Raw genomic sequence first — 14,002 nt, forward strand, 5'->3', positions numbered from 1 at the left:
TAAAATCCAAACTAAAGTATTATAGTTGCTCAATTACTTTTGGACGAGGCGTTGAACCAAACCCATGTTAAAATACCCCTTGTTATCTTTTGATTCCCAGTTTTCTGAACAGCTTTTACCTCTCAACTACTAATGATTATCCAATCTGTCATCTTGTTGCTCTTCTGAGGGAATTCTCAAAGTGATCAAATTGGGCTCAGTGCTTCTCTGCAACAGTGACACAACTTCAAAAGGTATATAAATGCACATAAAGCATGATTGTCATGTAAGCCATCAGCATCAATTACTAATATCAGTTTAAAAATGCCACCCAAATAGTTATAATGTATTTAACCCAGAGATGTGCTCCTTTAGTGATGCATCTGTGGGAAAAGCGCAGGAGATGAGACCTGGATTACAGGGTAGATCTGCTATTATCATACTGAATACAAGCCAAGGACAAGCTTGAGAAGCCATGAGACCTGTACCATACTTCTGTTCTTGGTACAATAATTTTTATGTGAAATTTATTTCAGATAAAATGTAACTTTGTGAAGCTTTACAGCAATTTCAAGAAAATATCCATTATATTGAAGGTCTGTTCTCATTATCTTAGCGCTACATATTTGGGTTTTAACGGGGCTAGACAGTCATCTGAATATTAATATTACAAATTTGCACGTAAATTTATATAAGCAACTGATTAAATAAAATTACATTGCTAACATGCATTAAATAAAACAGAGCCCAATAAAACCTACTAATTTACAGACGCACACAAATTTAGACTCCCCAATATTTCTTATGACCATCTTTAGGTTCCATAAAATGTGCCAACTTATGCTGAAAACAAATTAAACAACGTAATTTGGGGGTCCCTTCTTCACAATCTGTACCTAAAGCACACAAGGGATTATTATTTAAAATCTCCATAAATCTGTGTAGGATCAAAGACATAACGAATACCAGTGTTTTAATTTCTTACTCGATATGCTTACAAGCAAGTACCAGATCTGCGCCATCACATTCCCTCCTTTAATTTATTTCACAAATTTGGAAGTAAACCTTTCATGGCTCTTATACCTAGCCATATTCCAACATGTCCTGATTCATACTAAGTTTTGTACACTTCTCATAAATGGTTACACCACATTGATAATTGTAAATTCAGTACAGCACACTCCAATCCACATTTTAACATTAATTGTTCAATAGCAACCAACTGTTAATAAATTCAAACTGTGAATTAAGGAGTCTTGTGAACAAATAACTAGCTATTATACAATTATATCTATGGGTCCCACAAGATTAGAATGTTTTGAGTGTTTCAGAATATGTTCACAGAGCTGCCAAGTTTTGTCAGAGCATTTCAGTATTCTAGTACCTGAAAATCAGTATTTTGCTGAGGAAATCAGTATTTTATGCGGTGCCATTTTGCTGAAAAAAGTGTTATTTTATTTTATGTGCGGTCATACCCATGTAAGAGTACAAGAATGCATAACTTTGCTACCAATTAACGTGTCTTCTATGCACCTTACTTGACAGTGCATTCATTGCCATCTCTCTGTATACTGCTGTTTGAACATCTGCTTCCTCCTTTTAGCATCAGATGATGATGTAGAAGCCATTTTGGAAGCCTCCCTCGCTCTCTCCCCTTCCTCGCTTTCCCTCCCCCTCCCTCTCTCTCTCCCTCCCCTCCCCTAACAGTCTGTGACCCATAGCGCTGTGGCCATAGCACTATGTGTAAAGCACATACAGCTATGTGTAAAGGCAATTGTGCTCCAGCAGGGAGCGCTATTTTTAGAACCCATAGCGCTGTTATATAAATTCCCACGCGTTAAACTGACAGCGTTGTTTAAAACCAGGAGCGGGACAGGCAGATCAAAGCTTCCAGATCTTGAAATTTAAAATACTAATAGATTTAATCTGCTATAATTTTTAGAGGTACAGTATGACTTTTTATATCCTTGCATTTTTTAAGCAGCAAGATGAAACAGGAAGTCGGGCTGATTTTTTTAAAATCCGTATTTTACAAAGCAAATCCGTACATCCGTATTCTGATCCCATTTCCATACAAAATACGGAATATCGGTACTACTTGGCAGCTCTGGGTTCATGTTCTTGATGTCAGCAATAAAGAGAAAAATGTTTAACATTGCTGTGTGAAATTTATTATTAAAGCAACAAATGTTTCCAGTAAACAATAATCTATAATAAATTTCATTTTATATGCTCAATATGCACTATGAAACAAATTTAAAAACACTATAATTTTTTTTATTTCTTTAAAAAAAATTTTTTTTTAATTAGAAGCAAACATATTATAAAGTATAGTTACATATTATAGTAAAAAAAAGCTTTTCATATACATCAATCATACATTATTAAAATTTTCAATTATCGATTAATTCTGCTTCTAGTGTTTTTTTTTTTATATAGATAGAACGAGAGTGAGAGAAAAAAGAATTACAAATATCAAAAAAGAGAAAAGGTGGAATGAATTACTTATAATAGGTCATTGGAGATAAGTTCGTAGATTATAAAGTATAACTTTTCATCTAATCCTGAGTTCAAGCTTCAGTTGGGTTTTCGTGCTGGGCCAATCTATCCCTTCAAATAGTTAATGAATAGAGCCCATATTTTAACAAAAAGTTCTTGTTTGTCCATTAAGACAAGTCTAATTCTTTCTAGATGTAGGGTCTCCGACATTTCCACAATCCACATTTTAATATGTTATAGGGTCTTTCCAAAATTTTAATATTAATTTTATCCCAGTTATTATACTGTAGTCGAGGAAGTTTCTTTGGCTTGTTGTGAGTGTTAAACTTTGTTCTGATATCCCAAGTATTATTAATTTTGAGTCTGGATCCAATTTGGTATTAACTTCAGAAATTATTTCAAAAATATCAGTCCAGAAATGTTTAATTTTTGTACAATTTGCAAAAGTATTGGCCTCTAGATGCAGACATTTATCACAAATAGGAGAAATGTGTGGGAAGATTCTATTTAGTTTTATTTTGGAGTAATGTAATCTGTGTAAGACATTAAATTGTATTAAAGCATGTCTGGCATTTAACGAGCATTGATGTATATGTTGTAAACTTTCGTCCCAAATATCTTTCGTTATAGGTTGACCTAATTCATTTTCCCATGTGTATCTATATAGTTGCATCGGTGGTACCTCGTTGTTTAAGAGGATGTTATAAATATAAGCTATTAATTTTTCATGTTAGGATGCTTATTCAAACATTCATCAAGAATTTCTGGTTCCCTAGTCCTATAAACTTGTGTATTAGATTTAACATAATCTCTAATTTGTAGATATCTGAAGAAATTATTTGAGTGCAGTCCATGATTTTGTTATAACTCTTGAAATGAAAGAAATATGCCTTTCCTATAAAGATGTCCAATCTTTTTAATTCCATAATTTTTCCATTGTGTGAAACCTTTATCCAATATGGATGGCTTGAATAAAGGATTATTTACAATGGGAAGACATAGTGGTATATTATTCAATTGTAAAGCTTTTTTTAATTGTTTCCAAATTCATATTCCACTAATACGGTTTTCCTTATAGGTTTTTTTGTGCAGTTTTGTGGGAGCAAATATAATTGAACCAATTTCAAAAGGTAAACAGTCTTCCTTTTCCATCCTTAACCAATCTGGTTGTTGATCCATTTCTTCCAGCCAGAAATTCATGTTTTTAAATATGGACTACCCAGAAATAAAACAAGAAATTTGGCAAAGCCAAACCTCCATTTATCTTTGACTTGCATAAATGTTTTTTTACTTATTCTATGATTCTTATGATCCCAAATAAAGCTTGTAATAATGGAATCGACTTTTTGGAAAAAAAATTTTGGGATATATATCGTGATTAATTGAAATAGGTACAGTAGTTGCCGTAAGATCATTTTTATAGCATTAATTCTACCAAGCATTGAAATGGTAGTGTTTTCCTATTTTATTTTAAAAAAAGGGGATTGTTGTAATGTATGTAAATTGAATTTTGTTATTGGCATGATTTCACTTTTATTCCAATTAATTCTATATCCTGAAAACTGACCAAATTGAGTTATTAGATTTAATAGATTTGGAATACTAGTTTCTAACTTTGTAATATATATTAATACGTCATCTGCATATAAATAAATTTTATTCCTTGAGTCTCTAGTTTTGTACCCGTGTATTCCTGGATGGGTTCTAACGCTTTCTGCTAATGGTTCAATTGCAAGAGCAAATAATAGTGGGGATAGTGAACATCCTTGTCTGCAACCTCTAGAAAGATTAAATTTAGTTAATAACATTTGGTTTGTTAATATTCTAGCTGTTGGGTTAGAGTATAACAGTTTAACCCATGTACAGTACTATTCTCCCTATATATTTTAGCTGACAGCTATTTGTCAGTTTAGGTTGACAACACCATGAGTGCTGAGTAACATCTTGAAATAATATTGGTCGAGGTAACATAAATATTAAGATACCACATTTATTCCTGGTTAAATCTGTTGAACCCCTTGTTGAAGTAAACTCTTGGCCTTGTGAAAAATAAATAGGGTCAGGTGGAATCAAATCCCTCATCAACAAATAAGCCATTCCCATTTAATTTCCAACCTTAAACATTCAAGATGGCAAGTTGACAAATTAAAACTGACAGTTTTAATGAAATATGCCCTTAAGAAAGCAAAGAGGAAAACCAATAAGGAATATTTGAGCTTTTGGTCTACCTAGTTGGTTCCTCCCGGCTCAATTTCCAAGGGCAGGGACAAACATATCTTAATGGTTTTCTGAATAATAATTAAAATAATTTAAAAAAAAAACACTGTTGCACATCATGCCCATTATGAACTTAGGAGATTTCGCCAATTAATTTCATTCCTCAATATTGTCAGCAAAATAAATATTCACCTCATTTATTCTGTATATAGTTGATCCTGTCTATAATTGATTTTTAATCCAGTGCAAATTCACAATACTGCTAACTTTAAGACCCAAAATTTAAGTAATAATGCATCAGAGTTGTCCATGAGTGGACTAAGGGAAATGCCAAACATTAAAATATTATGACTACTATCACTAAACAGTTAAATTTTCTTGAGAAATAAATAAAAAGACCATTGTATTTAAAACAATATTCTGAATTTCTGGTTCTATTTTACTATTGTGCAGGAAGTTAAATACATACAAATAATACCTCATCTTCTCACTTAGCTGATCCTACTTTTGTTTATTCCTCGGTAAATTACATACCCGTCAACATTATTCAACAACTTCTTCCACCCCATAATTTCCACTGTCTGATTATCACTGGTCCAAGGAACTTCTCCCCACTCATTTCCTTTCCAACATTCAATCTAATAGCAATGCCATTGTTCATTTAAAATCAGGTTGCCAGCATCATTCGACAAAGAAAATAAAGCATATAAATAGTCAGCTAAGATGCTACCTTTGCTAGGTTTAGAAACAGCTACAAGAAAAGCAATGTATCATAAAGATCAGATTTTAATTTGATATAACGTTGAAGATAGGCAAGTCCTTTATATCCATCTTTGTCATTGCTCCATTTTCAACATCAGAGGACCAAACTCCTAATTTTCATACACCAAAATTGTGCTGCGCACTTCTGCAGCTTTATTGGAACTTGCAGTCCAGAGTGGTACATAAAATACTGGAAAAGAATTTTCCATTCCACACATAGGTTAGTAGTGCATCCAACTTAGGTCAAGGACCTACATTGGCAGTTTGGTACAAGCATATGGCTCACCAAGGCAGAATAACTACTGCATAGGCCTAGGTTTGCCTGCATATCATATTTTATGTATCAGGACCCTTGGATTTCACCATCAGTTATTGCACATGGCTAAATTACTTCGTTGATGACTGAGCTTTAGGGTCTGTGCGATGAAAGTACTCAGTGCTATGAGAAAGGTAGTTTATAGGATCTTGTTCCAACATTGATGAAAAAACAACAATACCAAGTGCAAGACCTGGAGTGAAATTGAATGGCATGCTTGCTTTTGATATTTTTGTCATCTTTGACCACTGGATTTTATGCTATCAAAATAGCTATTGTGGGTTCCTGCTATGTATCTTGTAAATTGTATACTCTGATGCCACAATCTACGTTAGCTCCACCTTCAACGCCATAATCCCATCCAAACCCATCACCAAGATCCTGGATCTAGGAGACAGCAACCCCATCTGCCACTGGATCCTTGACTTTGGCTCACAGATCACAATCAGTGAGGATAGGTGACAACACCTCCTCTACAATAATTCTCAACACCAATGTCCCACAAGGATACGTTCTCAGTCCCTTACTATACTCACTCTACACTTATGGATTGTATGGCCAAATTCTGCACTAACTCTACATACAAATTTGAAGATGCCAACACTGTGATCACAAACAATGACAAGGCGGAGTAAGGAAGGAGAACTTAGTGACATGGCATCAGGACAACAGTAGCTTCAAACACGTCGCACACATTCAAGATTATAAAAAAGAAACAAAGATATAAAATGAACTTTTAAGAATTAACCACAAATTAAAAACAACAGATTTCTGGTCCGATCACTTACCTGATAATACAATTTAATATTTTGCACCAAACTGGATAAATTTTGGATCCTTAATGAGATATCATTGTTTATTTTCTTGTTCAGTCTTGCATTTGTTGATTTAGGATTGCTGAAAGGCAAGCAACAGGTACACTAAAATTAAATATCGTATTTTGAAGTCACAACGCTCTAATTCTGAAAGAATCTCAAGAAGGCTGTTAGAAGCTAAATCATCCACAAGTAAATTACAAAAAAGTTAATCAATCTCCCATTACTCTACATGTAAGAAGGAACTGCAGATGCCGGTTTAAACCGAAGATAGACACAAAAAGCTGGAGTAACTCAGCTGGACAGGCATTATCTCTGGAGAGAAGGAATTGGTGACGTTTTGGTCGAGACCCATCTTTAGACTACTCTATGCACGCTATCTCAGGATAGAGATGTTGGACAGATAGAAAAAGTTCCCCAAAAGCATTCAGAAAATAAACTTGTGAATGTATGCATGACAAACATGACAAGATTATATAAGCCACTGTAGCAAAACATTTTCTATTGGAGAATAGAAAATTAACAGCAAAACATTTTTTATTGACCCTTGAAAAATATTCTTGCTCCATTATTATTTAACTATTCCATTGATGCTTGCAAACTTTTCAATTTCAGAATGTCTATTTTCAATGGTGAAGCATCCATTGACGAATTCCAAAAATGTGAACCTTTGCATAAAGTGGTTTCTCATCTCTGCTTTTAATGGCCAGGCTCTTATTATTTGACTGACCCTGGCTCTAAATTCTCGAGCTAAAACAAAAGCTTCTTAAAATCTACCTTTCGAATCACTCTCAAAATGTTGTATTGATGGGGTTCAACTCCCCATTCTTTCAAATTCCACTCGCTTCACACCACAAATCCATTCAATACACCCATTCAGCGTATTATTTTTTTCAAACGTGCTCCTTTAATTCAAAGATTCCATTTGCAGCATGGCCAAATTGTTTAGCAAAAGTCTTAGAGAAGGGTGAGATTGAAGATTAATTGCTCTTCACCCATGGTCAAAGCCAAAGGGCCTTCTCCAAAAGACCCCACAACCGCAGAAACAATCCTTTTATCTACCTTTATCACTACCTGTCTAAAGTTAACAGGACTGATTATTTGAATGAAGAGATTGATGTGAGAAGGCTGACCGAGCAGGTTGAACCTAATTTACTGGATCTTAAATGAATGAGAGACGATTGTATTTGAACATAATTGATTCTGAGGGATATCGATAGGGTGGTTGCTAATGGATATTTCCCTTCTTGGACATATTTGGAATTAGCATGTAGGAATTTCATCTCTCAGATAATCACAAAACTCTCCAGTGTGCTGTATAGTGACAGGATTATGGAATATATTGAAGGCAGAGATCGACAGACATTTGATTCATAATGTGTTATATTCCAGATGGCAGAATGAATAACAACTTACACGCTGGTTGCCTGGGTCATGAGAGAGAGATTTATTACCCAACATTCCCTGCTTATATTGAACACCAACTCATTAACATATACAAGAATATGTATGAATACATTACACTGCTCTCCGTTTTTAAAGTATTAAATCTAAGTACTCAGTTACAATTTTGTTGTTATATTCGTGTTTTCATAAAATTCTAAATGATAACATAATATATTTATTTTACATATCTACACATTTTTGTTTTACTTGTGCAGTGAGTTATTTAACATACAAACCTAACCTGGCTACAGCTTTACAGATCCTGCCTGATTGTCTAACGGTAACAGATGTAATAGGTTTAGGTGTTGACTCAACTATAGGCTTGTTTGGCTGTTTTAGTACCTTGACTTTGACCAGACCAGAGGAATCTGTTTCTTTGTCTGTACTAACTGAACTTTGTGTTTCAATCACAGTTGTCTCCTCCAACTCACTTTCTGATAAAAACTCAGGGATTAGGACCATGCTCAGTTTTTGGTTCATCTTTGGCTGGAATCATTTAATCAACATGAACACTTTTGATCCTATCTCCAACTTCAACTAAGTATCTTTTTGTTCCACACACTTCCACTATTTTCCCAACATCCCATTTGTTTTGACTGGGCTTGTTAGTCGGACTGAGAACACAAACCTGCTCATCTGGCTTGAAGTACTCCTCCTTTTTGTGGGTGTCAAAATGGTGTTTTTGACTTAACTGTTTTTGCTCAACTATCAAGGCCAAATTGGGTTGAACTGGATTTAGGCGTAATCTTAGCCTTCTCTTCATCAACAGTTCTGCAGGTGAGTAACCTGTTGTTGTGCGTTGTGTGGTTCTGTACTTCAGTAAGAAACTAGCCAAACGATGTTTCATGCTGAGCTTTGAATTCAGGGCTCGAAATTAGCCGTTGCCTGGGTGCCAATGGCGACCTAAAGTCCCGCCGGGCAACCTAAAAGCCATGCCTTTTTGCCCGGCTTGGCAAGTACCCGGGACACCTTTCGTTTAATTCTGAGCGGGCCCCCTCTCTATCTCTATCTGTCACTCTCCGTCTCCGCCTGCCATCTGTGTCTGGGTCTCGGGTCTCCACTTGCTCCTCATCCACCGGCACGGCAGGCCGCCTTATACAGACGCACTGCCGCGGCCTGCACATCCTCCCCCTCTACATGCGCACAACAATGGCCAGCACATCATCGGCCGTGGTTTTTGTGCATGTGCCGCCATGCGCATGCGCACTGGCATGGCAACTGGTCGGCGTCGGACACTTTCTGCCTCCCTTTGCACTGTGGGAGATCTGGCTCCCATTGCTGTCCGGTCGCCGCCTCACCATTATCGCTGAAAACCAACGCAGAATCACTCCCTGGAGCCGGAGTAACTCCCTGGAGTAACTCTTGCTTCTTGGTTTCCTGGTCCTCCAGAAATATTCAAAATGGAATTTAAACTGGAGTGGACCCACCACCACCAAACTCCAAACTCTGAAAAATAACAGCCCATTGCATTTTATCTGTTTATTGTGTATATATATGGTCTATCATAAAAAGACACACTGAACTTTTATCTCCTGTTCTGTATTGTGTTTACATATTCTGTTGTGCTGCAGCTGGGACACATGACAATAAAACTCTCTTGACTCTTAACTTGGACTTAAGCAAAAAAGGGTTCTTGGGGAAAAAAGAGCTACCTTAAATTTAGTTGTGTCTGGTTCGGTGCCTATGGTAGGGTGAAGATGCTTTAATTGTGCGTGGGAACACCATGGAGCAGCCAGCATCTCTGGATAAAAGAAATTAGGTGACGTTTCAGGTAGAGACCCTTCTTTAGATTTCCTCTGGTTTTAGTGTTTTTAGTTTAATTTAAAGATACAGCCTGGAAACAGGCCTTTCGGTCCACCAAGTCCACACCGACCACCGATCACCCATACACTAGTTCTATCCCACACATTAGCAACGCAAATCAAGAGTCAAGAGTGTTTTATTCTCTCACGTCCCAGTTAGAACAATGAAATCCTTACTTGCAGCAGCACAACAATGTTATAAACGAGAAAACAAAACAGTGTATATTTATATATGAATATATAACTAAACACGCACACACAAACACAATTTCCCTCCTGGGATTAATAAAGTTCTATCGTATAGTATCGTGTGTGTAGGAAGGAACTGCAGATGCTGATTTAAACTGAAGATAAGATACAAAAAGCTGGAGTAACTCAACAGGTCAGACAGAATCTCTGGACAAAAGGGAAATATTACATTTTGGGTTTGGTCTGAAAAAGGTTCCTGCACACCTTTGGAATGTGGAAGGAAACAAGAGCACTCTTGTGATCAACGGGAAAAGGAGCAAACTCATACAAACAGCACCCATATTCAGGATCAATTCCGGGTCTCTGGCAGTTTTATGCAGCAACTTTATGGCCAATGTACTGCCCCATGGTCTTGAACTGAATTAAAACATACAGTAGCTGTAAAGGGGGACATAGCGGCACTTAGAGATTTAAGACTGAAAATGGATAGTTTCTATTTTTCAGTAACCAAAGTTAAACGTATAATTTTTTGTGTGTTGGAAAATAAAATATAGTGGCACAGCTGGTGGACTTGCTGCCTCACACGCCAGAGATCTGTGTTCGATCCTGTCCTCGGGCACTGTCTGTGATGAATTTGCACATTCTCCCTGCAAGCATGTGGGTTTCCTCCCACATCCCAAAGACGCATTGGATTTGTAGGTTAACTTGTCTCTGTAAAATTGGCCTTAATGTGTAGGGAGTGGGTGAGGAAAGTGGGATAACATAACATGTGTGAATGGGTGGAATAAAATGCTGGAGAAACTCAGCGGGTGAGGCAAAGGAAATAGGCGACGTTTCGGGTCGAGACCCTTCTTCAGACTGACGTGAGGGTGGGGGGAGGGCAGGATGGAGAAAGGAAGAGGCGGAGACAGGGGGCTGAGGGAGGGCTGGGAAGCGGAGGAGATAGAAGTGACTATCTGAAATTGGTGGACAATCAATCAATCAATCAATCAATGTTTTATTCGTCACTTGCACATAAAGTGCAAGTGAAATGAATTGCCAGCAGCGGTTCAATGAAAAAGAACACACAAAAACACAATAAAAATTTAACACAAACATCCACCACAGCGTCATCACTGTGGTGGAAGGTACAAAATATGGCCAGTCCTCCTCCATTTTCCCCCGTGGTCGGGACCTCAACCCTCTGGGCGTCCAGATGTGCAGACAAGGTAAAAAGTCCAGGTAAGTCCTGAATCGGTGCTCCCCTACCGGAGACCGCGGCTTCAGGTTGGTGCATGTCATGGTGGTATATATCATGTCATGATTGGTGAATATGTTTAGTTTGTGACTTTATTTGAAGCAGAAATAATATGTGAATGCTTCATTGATCATAATTCCAACTGGTAAGTACGCACTTCGTCCGAGCACATTATCGCACGCGTCGTGCAAGCAGTCTTAAATGACCACCTAAACTGTCATTTGGCAACCTTAAAAGCTGCCTAGGTTGTCTGGCTGGCAACAGGGAAAAAAAAGTTAAGTGAGAGCCCTGTTTGAACTACCCTGCAAAACCTGTTTCTTGAGAGCATCTTTGGCAACTCTAACAGACCTTGAGAGCGTACAGATCTTACGAGGTTGGTAACGGATATTGTTCGTCATCAACGGCTTGGTTGATTGGGACAACGGCTGGTGATCCTCTGATTGGGACTTTGTAATCACCACGTAGTCGACCAGTTTTGTCGGCCTTGGGTACGGCTACGATTGGCGTTGCCCAGTTACTCTGGTCTGTCTTCACGAGTACTCCATTCCGTTCTAACCTGTCGAGTCTTACCTCCACTCGTTGCTCTGATGCATATGGTACAGGTCTTGGTCGATAATACACAGGTCTCACATCTTGCTTAAGTCGAATGTGTGCAGAGTACCCCGTTATTCCCGTGTAACTGTCAGCAAAAATGTTTGCATGTTTGGTTATGACGTTTTCAAGACGTGATTTGGACAAATTGACGATTTTTCTTCCAGTCTAACTCTATTCTGCTCAGTCAATCCTTTCCAAGGAAGGTGGTTTATTTCTGTAGCTGGCCACTATGATGGTCAGTGTTACTGACTGACCATTATGCTGAACTTTACAGTTCATTTGTCCGCATGTCTCCAAAACTTCGCCCGAGTAGGTTTTCAGCTTGACCTCACTCTCAAACAACGGTGTCTGTGGGAACTTTGTTTTGTGCAGATCTTTGCTCATGACCGAACAATCTACTGCTTTGTCAGTACACATATCGATTAACTGTTCATTTATCATTAGTTTCGTTTGAAAGTCCTTGCCTTGGCTGGTTGTAGGCTTATCGATATTGGTTGCATAAATAGAGTACAACCCAAGTTCATTTCCATCTGGGTTCATCTCCAAGTTGTGAACTCCTCTCTGGTGTTGTCACTTGATTCCTGCAGATTGGTGGTTTCCTGTTTTAAGCTTGGCCCGACATGCTGAGGCGATATGGCCTTTCTTCTGGCAGTTATAGCACTTGGCCATTTTGAACTTTCAAAATTTGGATTAGTGATTACCGTTGCAATGATAACAACTGGCTGAACTCGACTCCCCGCCATACTTTGGTTTTAGCGCCTCTAGGTTTGGCCATAGGCACTGCCTTGTGACTGTAAACGGCCACTGCAGTCCGTGGTGGATGAAACTCGCGAGCATTCTTTGAAGCCATCCCCATTGTGGTAGCAATCTTGCATGCTTTCTCGAATGTAAGATTTGGAGTGTTCATGAGTTTGGACTGAATTTGTTCATCCATTAGACCACAAACAAATCTGTCGCGTAGTGCACGTCAGAGAAAGGTTCCAAAGTTACAGTGCAAAGTTAAGTTTTTCAAGGCAACATTGTACTCATTGGTTGTCTCATTCTGCTTCTGGTTTCTAGTGCCAAATTTATAGCTTTCTGCAATTTCCAGAGGCTTTGGGTTGAAATGCTCCTCCAACTTTTTCATAATGCCATTGAATGGCACGTCTTTTGCCTTTATGGGCACAAGGAGATTCACGAATGTGCCGTCCACTTCAGGACTGATCTCCGCGAGCAGAATCATGCGTTCGCAAACAGCCTTATTTGTTTCAGTCATTATCTCTCCTTCAGCACTAATCTCCATTATGGTGTTTGCTGTGAAAAACATGTTTGCTCTCTCCATATAGGAGCTGAACGGCTCTCTACTCTTGTCGAAAGTGCCACGGTTTTCGATGTAGCCCGTTTCGTTCTTTTTTTTTAAGTCCGTTCAAAAACCCCGATTTCCTGTCTGTTCTGGTGTAACAATTCATCTAAAATTTAGCTGTACAAAGGCTATTCAGCTGGAGGAACTCGACAAAAAAAAGTCTTATACAATCCCAAGGACGGCATCTTGCCACGTAGACACAACATAGAGAGAGCCTGACAAACTCTCGACGATTTGTCCAGCTGCTGTTTTAAACTACAGTCCCCTGCATGGAAGGATCTGATGCCTATCGTGTCCAGCTCGCAAACAACTGCGACACAACTCTGTATTTACTGTTTAAAATGTTAAACAATACTGCATGTTGCAAAACAGTCCTGCACTGTATTTAAAGGATGAGTTCACAAACTCTATCCCATCCTCGTCGCCAATTTTGTTATATTCCGGACGGCAGAATGAATAGCAACTTACACGCAGGTTGCCTGGATCACGAGAGAGAGATTTATTACCCCAAATTCCCTGCTTATATTGAACACCAACTCGTTAACATATACATGAAGGGAATTGCAGAAAAATGTTGTTGAGCCCAAGATAGAATCAGCCATGATTTTAATGAATGTCGGAAAAGGCTCAAGAAACGATTGGCAAAATCCTGCTCCTGCTTATGTTCTTTTAAAAAAATACCACAGCTCTACTGGTTAAGACTTGTATAGTTCTTGAAAAGCTGTTTCTGGTGATCTGCAACACTCAGATTCAGGTTGTGAATCTTTGGAAATCTCTTCCCCTAATGGCCAGAGAAAGCAGAAT

The 14,002-nt window shown here is 38.1% G+C and overlaps 1 protein-coding gene across 12 annotated transcripts in view; it reads right to left on the reverse strand.

Annotated features, from left to right (window-relative positions):
- Positions 1–14,002, reverse strand: part of LOC129699781 (girdin-like) — a 149,110-nt gene that overhangs the window by 118,915 nt on the left and 16,193 nt on the right. For all 12 annotated transcript variants that reach the window (XM_055639865.1, XM_055639861.1, XM_055639859.1 and 9 more), the window contains exon 3: positions 6,562–6,670. In XM_055639865.1, the coding sequence (XP_055495840.1) occupies positions 6,562–6,670 (109 nt within the window). The remainder of the gene's footprint in view (positions 1–6,561; positions 6,671–14,002) is intronic.

The sequence above is a fragment of the Leucoraja erinacea genome, chromosome 8 (assembly GCF_028641065.1).
Source record: "Leucoraja erinacea ecotype New England chromosome 8, Leri_hhj_1, whole genome shotgun sequence".
In the NCBI taxonomy this organism is placed as follows: Eukaryota; Metazoa; Chordata; class Chondrichthyes; order Rajiformes; family Rajidae; genus Leucoraja; species Leucoraja erinaceus.